Source organism: Ictalurus punctatus, chromosome 2, assembly GCF_001660625.3.
Source record: "Ictalurus punctatus breed USDA103 chromosome 2, Coco_2.0, whole genome shotgun sequence".
Classification (NCBI taxonomy): domain Eukaryota; kingdom Metazoa; phylum Chordata; class Actinopteri; order Siluriformes; family Ictaluridae; genus Ictalurus; species Ictalurus punctatus.
The window spans coordinates 12,681,145-12,692,855 of NC_030417.2; the positions used below are offsets into that span (position 1 = coordinate 12,681,145).

Genomic DNA, 11,711 nt, shown 5'->3' on the forward strand with positions numbered 1-11,711 from the left:
TTGGCCGCAACAATAAAAAGTAAGAAAATAAAAGGAACTTCTGGACAGACTGAATTATAGTCGAAAGTCTGTTCGTTTCAGAAAATGACATGTTTGCGATCTTAATGAAAATGTATGTGGATTTCCTTAAGTTGTACACATGGGAAGAATTAAACATGTTGAAATAAATACGTAATTATTTAGAAAATTCAAGAAAAAGGACTTTTTATTATTATTATTTTTTTTTTTTGGGGGGGGGGGGGGAGTAGAAAGCACAACTTGCGTAATCTTATGGAGCTTCTTCTGGGATGTTTGAATGCATTTTGGAAGAGCTAATTTTTTTGGTTTGTTTGTTTTTGTTTTATTTTTTATATGAAGAAAAAAACTCTTTGACCCGCAGTTTTCATCAGAAAAAGACGTTACGTATGAACACTGCTTCGCTTTCTTTTGCTACCAAGCCACGTTAGATGCTAACGTTAGTTCAGTCGAGATATCTGTATGTAGCATCAACTGACCAGCTTTGCTGGCTAAAGTAACTTAATTCAGTACATGAATATCTATGTAAGTTAGCTAGGTTAGCGATTTCTTTTGTTCTAAAATACGCTAGGTTAGTTATATCTTTTCTCTATCTGCTATCGCTATCGTTAACATCAAGAATGACTTCCTAACAAAAAAGTTTCTGTTTAAGTTATTCTTTGTTGACGTTTACCTTATCGATGGCTTGCAACGTGCTTATCCGAGTCGATGGTTGTAACATTCACCCCGAGAAATGTCCAATCAGCTGTTTGATTAGCTTGCAGATGAGCTTCTGTCACACATCACTCACACACGTGTTCATCCCAAACACTGATTGTTGATTGGCAGGTCAATCCTGTTGCCGGCTTTTCCTTTCCGTTTGAGATCAAGCCCCAACTCTCTTTGTAAAATCTTTCATTTATTTATTTATTTTTTTAAACGTTCATTTGTCTTAAGACGCGCCACAAAAACACTTGGGTGCCATATCTAAACCTTTCTGTGGTCAGGGAAAACCCTGTCTGTGTGTTCTGAGCTGCTTTTCTGCTCAGCATGTTTGTAAAGAGTGCTTATCTGAGTTACCATAGCCTTTGTAAGCTTCGATCAGTCTAGGAAGTCTCCTTTGACATCTCTCCTCAACAACGCTCACATAACTGCCGCTCACCGGATGTTTTTTTTTTTTTTTCTTCTTTCTTCTTTTTCTTCACACCGTTCAATACATGAAAGCGGTTTCTTAGATCAGGGTTTCTCAACCTTTCGCCCTCTGTGACCCATGTTGTTTTTTTGTTTTTTTTTTGTTTTTTTTTGAACGGCAGTCATCCATGGCCCAATTGTCAATTACCAACACTCGACTCACTGTGGTTTTTCGTCCACAGTAGCGGTAAAAGCGTACTTAATATAGTCCGGGTTGTACCTGCAAACACATTTTGCTGTCTTCAAAGTAGGAATTTCTGAATTTAAAAAAAAAAAAAGCATGCATGTCTGTAATGCACTTCCATAATGCGACTAAAACAGGAATACGAGTATGACTTTAGTCGGATTAGGGTCATCAGAAATCGCTGTTTACATGGTAGTTTATTAATCAGAGTATCGGGTTAATATCGGATTATTGTTGTCCGTGTAAACGTACACAGACTGATCACACAAACCAGCTCATCTGGCACCAACTCCAATGCCACGACCAAACGGTTTTTATCGCAATAGATAAGCTATACAATACATTTTTTTTAAATGTATTATTTTAAATGATTTTGATTAAGTACGCATTTATTCAGAGCTCTTTTCTGCGTTACATGCATTTTAGGCATATATGTTTAGGTGTATTACAGTAAACACTATTTGCTGCTTGTGCATCTCATTAAACCTTTCTTTTTATTTTCGGTAGTATGATTTGTCGTCATGTCGTCTTTGTTAATCCCCCCCGCCAGGTATTAACCCACTGATTCACTTGCCCTTTAAGTCTCCTTAATAATTATTTAGCTCATCCGCAAACTACACAGCGTGAACTTTTTTCACGTGTTTGAGGTTGACGATGGATTGCTCTCGTTTGTCTTCTCGTGCGTATTATCAGTTCAGTTCATGACCTCCTACTGAATTACGAAATAAACTGCCACGCAAGATGGTGTGACTGATCTGGTTAGACACCTAGGTTTTTATGAACGTAAACGTGGCGATTATCAACGTGTAACATACCCTCGCACATCTGCCCAGTCATTTATTGTTCTCAAAATATATGCCACTTCAAAAACATCGTTTTATAGTACTGGTGTTTGTGTTTCAAGACTACTAATCTAATGAAAATAAAGTTGTTTTTTTTCTGCTTCTTCTTCAGGGTGAATCAGTGAAATATTTCTTGGATAACTTGGAAAAACTTGGAATGCCGGTAAGCATAATTTTACTTAGAACACACACACGTACACTAAAGTTATGTCGGAAATGATGTGCTATACACTGTGCACTTACTCTATGCATATGTACTCTACCGTCTAGTGTATGAATTTTAGAAGTATCGCCTTCACTTGAACACTAGCAGGTTTTTTTTTTACACACCGGAGGTATAAGCTGTTCACCAGTCGTCGACGACGAATGGCGTTGAACGCACATAATGTGACGCCGCTAACCTTCTCGGAGTCAACGAAAAGGAATTTCTTCAGTTTACTGTTCAGTCCCTCCGGGATTGTGCGACCACAGAGATGAACGTGAAATCCAGGGCATTCTGTAGTCTCCGCGGGTTCTTGCGATTTTGGAAAATGACCACAGATTTTTTTCTGTAGATTCAGGCCAAGACGCGTCACGTGACATCATCGCAGTGCGCGTTCAGCCGAAGCCCTCTTCGATTCACGTGCGTCGATCATGAGTACAGCTAAAAGGTCTCGTTTCACACCAAACATCACTGCGAAAGGACGTGAGAAACAATTTTAGTTTTCCGCAAAAAACACCCCAATTTTTTATTTATTTATTTATTTTTGCCTGAGACGATCACAAAACAAAATCCTTTACAAGACTGACTGACTGTCAATGTTGCCGTTTATGAGCAAATTTGAGCCGGCGTCAGCACCTTGTAGCCCCTCCCCTCTTCTGATGCGTAAGTACTTGAAGTACTACAAGTACTTGAAGCACACTTCTTGTTGGAATTGTCAGTGCGAACACACTACTCGCACTATACTGCAAAATAGTGCAGAAATATGCGGTTCGGGACGCAGCTGTAGTCGTACCCAGACGAAGGGTATACGTCAGGACAGCGATTCCTCTGGATCCTGTGTATCGGTAATTGGCTGCTTCTCTGACACCACTCGTAGGGACGTGAAAGTCTTGTGTACTACATACCCCCTAGTGAACACACACACTCTGCTCTCACACTGTTGTATGAAAATGGAGCAAAGTCTGTATAATTCTCAGGCAAAAAAACTTGGTGGCTAAATATAATTGAATGACTTTCAGCAAGCTAGTTTGCTTGTTCAGTGCAATCCAGCAGTATTTATATCATGCTTAAAAAAACAAAACGGATATTGTCACAACGCAGCTTTAAGATTTAGATCCCTAATGAGCAAGCCAGAGGCGACAGGGGCGAGGACATTTCTTAACACGACATGAGGGGGAGAAAACCTTGAGTAACTAGACTGAGAAGGGACTCCATCCTCTTGTGGGTGACGCCGGATAAGTGTGATTTATGAGTCATTACTCCTCACGCTAGAGTCCAACAGTACTCGGCAATGAGTGTCAATCATTTTTATTTATTTTTTTATTCCGTTAGAGCTTTTAGTCTTAAGACTATAGTTTCCAAGTGAAGCTATCCACTGAATAACGGACCAAACTCAGTCATTAACTTAGTTACAGTGGTGCTTGAATGCTTGTGAAACCTTTAGAAATGTATATATTTCTGCATAACTATGACCTAAAATGTTCGGCTCTTCACACGTCTTTAAAGTAGATCAAGAGAACCCATTTAAACCAACGACCTAAACTTGAAAAGTAAGCTTTTCCAGCAGACCTCGTTCCATTTTATTTTCAAGTTATTTTTATAGGAAGCTTGTCATGGCGTTTTCAGACCTGTAGATCTGTGCTTTGTTCCGAAACGGGGACTTAAACTTTCTCCTCGGCTCGGTTTCGCCTTCGCAAGGCAACGTTTTCAAAGCGCCGACAAATGTGTTTATTCAAGTCACATGTGAGTGAACTGTCCTCTCATTGGTCAGAGTGCTCCTGTTTATGTTCCGGGGTTCCGCCCACAGCAGTCGTCCATCCAGATGGATAGACAGCAGCTCTGTGAGCTTATTCTGGCTTTCTTTTTAGTTGTAGTTATTATTATTGATCTAATTTATATGTTCCACAGAGTGGTTAAAGCCCAGCTCATTGAGACGCTCGCTAAGCACCTTGTAAATATGTGTTTTTATCCGTTTTTCAGAAAAGTTGTTCAGAAATATGTTCTTCAGACCAAATTTCAATGACGCATTTTACCTCGTCTTCAGTCCAAGTTAAACCGCAATTCATGTTGCGAGACTTTAGCAAAACAAATGCGTTTTTTTTTGCTTAACGCAGCTCCCGTTCAGCATCGCGTATACAGGTTGGTCCATCACTGGGCACAATCACATACACACTCATTCATGCACTACGTACACTTTGGACACGCCAATCAGTCTACCATGCATGTCTCTGGACCCAGAGGAAACCCCTGCAGCACGGGAAGAACACACAAGCTCCGCACACACAGGGCAGCATCGTGAATCGAACCCGCAACCCTGGAGGTGCGAGGCGACCTTGCTAACCGCTAAGCCTCCGTGCGCCGTAAATGAAATCATGTAGTATAAATTATACAAGGAATAATGAACGAACAAAAAGGAGTTTGTTTACGGCAACAACGTTCTCTTCCGTCACGTGACGTTTTAATGTGTCTCTGTACTTGCATACCCTCTCAAACACTCAGATGTTTGCAGCAGTGTTCTCTCCGCTTTCATCCGTGCGTGCTAATTAATACAGCTAGTAAAAGTGGCTCCATCATGCGATTAACGTACCATTCAGGTAATGCTTAAATATTCAGACTGCTCAATTCTCATAAACTCCGGCTCAGCTACTAACGCTTCAGTTTATGACACTTCCGCTCGGGCCTGCTCTGTCGTCAGCAGTGTTGACTCAGATCTCGGTGACGCAGGCGCTCAACTCGACGTGGCCCAACACAGCCCCCTTTACACGCTCTCGCTCGGAGAGGAAGCGTGTGGTTCCTGAGTCGAAGCTGAAAACAGTTATTGAACCGAAGAGGAACGTCACAGCGGTGTATTTTAAACACGAGAATGCTCACGAACTGCGATACAGATCAACGGATCCACACTTACCACTAACGACCACTTCATTACCGCTACTGTGCCGAAAGTTATACATGATTAGGCTTGGGTTATGCGGTGCGTCATTGTTACTATAGAAACGGTTTTATGTTCAACAACTAAAGGTAGATGAGTGTTAATTCGGCTCATACGTTACGTTGCTGCTTAGCTGGGTGACCAACTGCATCATCAGGGGTTTTTTCCCTGTGTATCTACATTTTCGGTGTCTTCCACTGGTGAAAGCCCCTGCTTTAAAAAAAAAAAAAAAAAAAAAAAAAAAAAACCTGCCTCCTGGACAAGTGTAGTATAATGAACTGTAAAAAGAAACGGTAGAAAACGCTGAATGTTCACGTGATTATCTAACAGAAATGAACATTGTCTGATCAAACACGGCTTGAGAAATGTACAGGACCTAAACTAAATGAAGTTGCACCAAATGTTAGTGGTACCATGAAAAGGCAAACAAAAATGGCTGCTACAGTAAGCAAACGGAGGGGTGTGTGTGTGTGTGTGTGTGTGTGTGTGTGTGTGTGTGTGTGTGTGTGTGTGTGTGTGTGTGTGTGTGTCCTATTTCTAGCTGAAAAGTTCAAGAGGTGATTGTGAACTCTGTATGTGTTTCCATTGTGATCACACAGCGTGCACAGAATTTCCAAGTGTCTCACACCCATGAAGTTCCTCTCACTCACTTGCGCTCGCTCTCTCTCTCACACACACACACACACCTTTTTTTTTTCTTTTTTTTCTTCTTCTTCTTCCCTTAAAGTCTGCTCAAAGCCTAACGCTTTTTTCTTTTGATATTTATTCAGTGGTGTGTGTTACAGATGCCCACAGTGGAAACGCACACGGACCGGACATCACATTGTTTGTGCCTGTTTGTTTGTGTGTGTTTTCCACCTGAGCATCTCCAACACCGGCTATTATTTCTTGAGCCACTCAACCCTAGTGATGGATATTAGGAGGATAAATAACTCGCACAGGTGCACGCAGGACACCCCCCCAGCACACACAAACAAATCTCTCCTCAACTACTCTGTTCAGCCAGTGTGCTGCTCCTCTTTGCCATTCATTCATGTCAAACTTTCTCTCTGAGTGATCACTTTATATGTAAGTGTAACTGAAATCACAGCATAGCCGTTGTCTTTAGTGTGTGAGTGTGTGTGGTGGTTTTGTCCGAGGATGTCGTGGTCAGGACTTAAGCCTTGTTCACACGGGCATGATTTTTGCAGCATACAGAAAACGGGTGTTTTAATGCCCCAATGGCTGTCAGTGTTCACACCCAGGCGTAAAACGCTTGGTGTCAAAGCGTCAAATTATTTTACGTCTAGGGCTTCGTTTTTCTTGGGGGTTTTTTTTTTTGGGGACACTGCGTCAAAACCCGGCCGACCAATGACATTTGCGCTTTTGTTCACACGCCCAGAGCCGCTGCGGTTCCATAAAAGTACGACTTGTTGGCGCTCAGGTACGAAGAAGAAGCCTGAAAAAAAAAAAAAAAGACGAAGATGCCAGCACTAACCATTTTAGTCCTGGTGCATAAGTGACAGACCTGAAATAAAATGCTCACTGCTAATAAATCCTTCTGCCTACACACATAAACACGGTGTCCTTTTGAAAGCACGGGTTCAGATCTTTAAGGATTTAGCTTCTATTATGGTTTTGAAACGTGCCTAATTTTGTTTTCGAGGTCTAATACGATAGATTTACATGCATCCGAGGACAAAAAACACTTTAACGTGCTCATCATTTAAACTGCAGCGTTACCTTTTTCCACCCTGTGTCACAAATGACTCGTTCAATGATCCGTTCTAAAGGATTCATTCTAAACTCCTCCTTTCACAGAGCATACTCTGCTCTGGTTGGTCAGATGTCCCAGTCTGTTGTGATTGGTCTACCGCTGTCAGCGAGCAGCCGTGAAGACCAGAGGGGGTTTTTTGTTACAAACCTACGTAGGTTAGTACAGGAAGTTAGTCTGGAATCACTAACAGCTCGTTTCATCTGTTCAGAATCGGTTCCTTTTGTGAGTCAATAACTCAGTTTGTCGTGCGCTTTGATTTTTAAAACTTTGCAGATGTTTTTACATTCACAAACAGTGGCCTAATCACCAAATACCTTGTGTTTCACAAAAGTGCATACGTGCTTTAGCGAGTTCACAAAAAGTGTGTGAACAGCTTAAAGCCGTAAAAACCGGTGCTCTCTTCTTCTCCGTGATTAGCGGGTGTTAAACAAAGCTGTGCAGTGCCACCTTGTGTACCGGGGTATTTCTGCTTTTCAAGAAGCGCCATCTACTTTCAGGGAGTGGATGTTTAACCATGTTAAGCCCCATGTTTAACCCCTGAGCGTGAACACAAAAAAACCGCGCTGTGAAAACCGTCCCGATGTGAACAGGCCCTTAAGCAGTGCAGAGCAGCGGCTTGGGCGTGACTGCCGGTCAACGTGTAGTCTCTGAACGGTCCGCGTTTCAGTCATCTCGTTCCGTTGTCTGGGAACAGAAAAATATGTGAATGAGAACAGCTTTATTAGGAATTCGGCTGTATTAAAATACACTGTGTGAACACGGCGCATCCCTTGTAGAGTTCTTGAAAACAAAATCAGTGCTTGTAAAGTACTTGAAAGTCCTGGAATTTAAGTATGAAGCATCTGTACCGACCCTGAAACCCTGTGTTTTGGTAGTAAGCGAGCTAGCGTTCACAATTTTTATAATTTTTTTTTATTTAAATTTTTTTGAAATTATTATTTCAGCTCAAAACAACCAATCTCCAGTTTCATTCCTGCTGAACATTTTTCTTTTCCCCAAATATTTCATTGAGAAGAAAAAACCGAGTAACACACAGCAGCAATCATTCAGGTTTTTTTTTTCTTTTTATACTTTTTATTTATTTATTTATTTATTTATTTTTGAGTTCATTTTCAAATTCAGGAATTTATTCCTAATGTGTTCATTCTTAGTACTCCAAGGACAATTTCCATTCGCATGATTACATTGCTCTAACGGACAATAGGTGAACTATGTGGCATGCTGAATTAGTTGCTTGCCGACCGTATGATTTTGTTCTGAAGTTTTTCCAACCGCCAGTTATTCATTCTCATTAATAACGCATCGAGAAAAGCTGGTTTGTCTGTGTTCATTTATATCTCTGTATTTCTGTAAATTCGGTTCATTTTGCCGATTTGAATTATGAGTTAACATAATATTGCCCGGTATCGTGATACTTCAGCTGGTATAGTATCATACGATATGTTTACGGTATCAAGACCCTAGTCTGGGGGGTGTGTATGTGGATATTTTAGAGTTCTCGAGCTCATGCCACTCGTTCTGAACCTCGTGCTGTCCTACACACACACACCAGTTCATGTGTAAACTTGCTGTTGGTCAGTAGAACTTTTTTTACCAGGCAGGTATATCCTCGTACACGAACGACTGGTGATCTTTTCCGAATTTGAGGTCCCAAACCCTGTGCTACGTTAAACACGTTATCAAGAGAGGATAATGATAATGAGTCTTTATTGGTCATATATACATTACAGCACAATGAAATTCTTTTCCTTTTCTTTTTTTTTTTTTTTTTTTTTTTTACCCCAGCATGTTAGGAAGTTGGGGTCAGAGCGCAGCGTCAGCCATGATAGAGCGCCCCTGGAGCAGAGAGGGTTAAGGGCCTTGCTCAAGGGCCCAACAGTGGCAGCTTGGCAGTCCCTGACCTTCTGATCAGTAACCCAGAGCCTAATAATACACCATTTCTCCTTCCTACTATTTCTGCTTCCTTTATTAATGCATTATTAATCCCTTATTAATGAGAGCTATTGCTAACTAGCAAAATATAAATGTTATTGTAGTGGCTGCTTTTCAGCCTTGTCGGTGAGGCGTCTCCGCAGCACAGTAAAGAATACATGCCGCTGTTTGCGGGTAGCACCAGCGGACTTTATCACACTTCCACAGAAGAGCTGTGTAACACCCCCCACCCCAGGAAGTGTAATAGGAATCTTTTATCAAAATGTCTGAACACCCCTGACGAATTCCCACCCCTCTCATTCAGAAAGTGAAAGTGCATCTGTGTGCGTTCAGGGTTTCCTTTCAGCCGGTAGTCGAATGTGTGTGTATTTATGGTGTGTGAGAGAGTGAGAGCACGAGTATTTTTCTGTGTCGCATTACCTCATGCGGTGCTCCATATCCTCCTACACACTGTAGACTTCCACACAGTGAGCATGAAGGGCTTTATCTGATGTGTGACCTCATCCTTTCTGGAAGTAACTATCTCATTCAAATACGACAGCACGGTGATACGGACGTGTAAGATCCTGAGGTCTAGCGCGTTATCTCCTGTCTCAGTATTTGAATCGTTTTTCCTGTGTTTTACATATATTTACATTACAGTTCGTGTGTTATTTGCATTTAGTTTGTTTGATTTTGGTTGACTTAAGTTAAAATGGGAGCAGTGAATGAAATGATTTATCCAGTGCTGTTGTGGCCTGGTTGAATGAAATTGGCGAAACATTTTCTAAGCAGGAAATAAGAGTAGTTTAGATGAAAAACTTTTTTTTTTTTTAATTTCTTTTATTAGTTTTATTTCTGTTTGACTTGCTCTACATTTGATGTAGACAATTTCTGATGCAGGTTTCCTCGCTGAGGGGAAGCAAAGCCCCTTCACATCGATTTTACAGAATGTCAAGTTGCACTTGTGCGCCATCTGGTGGCATGGATACCGAGATGTTAAGATACAAAAAATTTTTTTTACAAAGTTTGAAAACGGTGTTAAGTTATTTATATAGCAGAAATGTACGGAAGCCCTTTCTGCCACATGGAAGAAAAAAAATAAAGGTACTTGTGAATTTGTGTCTCGCAATTTTCTGACTCTATTCATCACAATTTTGAGTAAATGTATCACAGTTCTGACTTTTCTCACAATTACGAGTTAAAATCTCACAATTCTGACTTTATTTCTCACAACTATGGGTTTACATCTCACAATTCAAACTTTTTATTCTTATTTATTTATTTATTTTGCTTGCAATCTAGGCGTCCACTTGACGCAGTACTCGAAATACCAGAATATAAAGATATAAAGTTGCAGTTACCTTTTTAAATTCGTTTTGGCCGAAATGGGCTTCCGTGTTAGTGAACGTTATCTGTTTAAAAGAAAATGTGAGAACTGAACAGGACAAAAACTAACCTGGGTTACACCAAAAACGTTACCGGTACCTTCAAGGAAAATAAAAATGCCCGCTAGATTAAAGTAAACGGAGTTTAATGAGGCGTGACGTATAGTCCAGAAAATACAGTCGTGAATTATTGTTCTCCTTTATGTCCACAGGACTATCTGCCGAGTCAGCAGGATATCTTACTGGCGCGCAGGCCCACCAAAGGCATCCACGAGTACGACTTTGAGATCAAGAACGTCCCGTTCAAGATGGTGGACGTGGGCGGCCAGCGCTCTGAGCGGCGCCGCTGGTTCGAGTGCTTCGACAGCGTCACCTCCATCCTGTTCCTGGTATCGTCGAGCGAGTTCGACCAGGTGCTGATGGAGGACCGGCTGACCAACCGGCTCACGGAGTCGCTCAACATTTTCGGCACCATCATCAACAACCGTGTGTTCAGCAACGTCTCCATCATCCTGTTCCTGAACAAGACCGACCTGCTGGAGGAGAAAGTCAAGATCGTGTCCATCAAGGACTTCTTCCCCGAGTACGAAGGCGATCCACACAGCCTGGACGACGTGCAGAAGTTCCTCGTGACGTGCTTCCGCAACCAGCGCCGCGAGCAGCAGAACAAGCCACTCTACCACCACTTCACCACGGCCATCAACACTGAGAACATTCGCCTTGTCTTCCGAGACGTCAAGGACACCATCTTGCACGACAATCTCAAGCAGCTCATGCTGCAGTGATCTGAACTCTTCCCTCAGCTTCCACTGCTCGCGTCCAAGCCTGGACCACTAAACCTGACTTTTGGGGGTGTGTGGGAGGGAGGGGGAGGGAGGGGGTTGGGGGGGCAAGTCACAGAGCAAGTCTTAATTCGTGTGTGTGAGTGTGTATGAGAGAGCATACGCACAGGTTCAGCATCACTCAGAAGAGTATCTGTCTGAGGAAAGCGTGAGCGATCCTGTGCTTCTAACTGCCTTTAAAGTCACTCAACTGAACAGCAACTGTGTGTGTGTGTGTGTGTGTGTGTGTGTGTGTGTGATTGTATGCACCTTTTCTAACCTTTTATTATAACCTGTATGCCTGAATTTGACTCTGAAGCAGGTGCTGATTTTGATTGAGCACAGCTGGAGCTTAAGTTCACGCCACTTAGCATCGAATCCTGACTTTAATTACACAATGTAGTACTTGAGCAACATTTGCTAAGCTAACCTATGCTATGCACCTCTGCAGCACTGAGCGAACATTAACTGCCTCTCCAGTGTTGGCGGTCTG

At 41.9% G+C, this 11,711-nt stretch overlaps 1 protein-coding gene across 1 annotated transcript in view; it reads left to right on the forward strand.

Annotated features, from left to right (window-relative positions):
* The window catches only part of gna13b (guanine nucleotide binding protein (G protein), alpha 13b), a 30,843-nt gene extending 19,587 nt beyond the window's left edge, over positions 1–11,256 (forward strand). The window contains exons 3-4 of the mRNA XM_017492212.3: positions 2,324–2,374; positions 10,610–11,256. Coding sequence (XP_017347701.2) covers positions 2,324–2,374; positions 10,610–11,182 — 624 coding nt within the window. The 3' untranslated portion in view covers positions 11,183–11,256. The remainder of the gene's footprint in view (positions 1–2,323; positions 2,375–10,609) is intronic.
* The last annotated feature ends 455 nt before the right edge of the window (positions 11,257–11,711 follow it).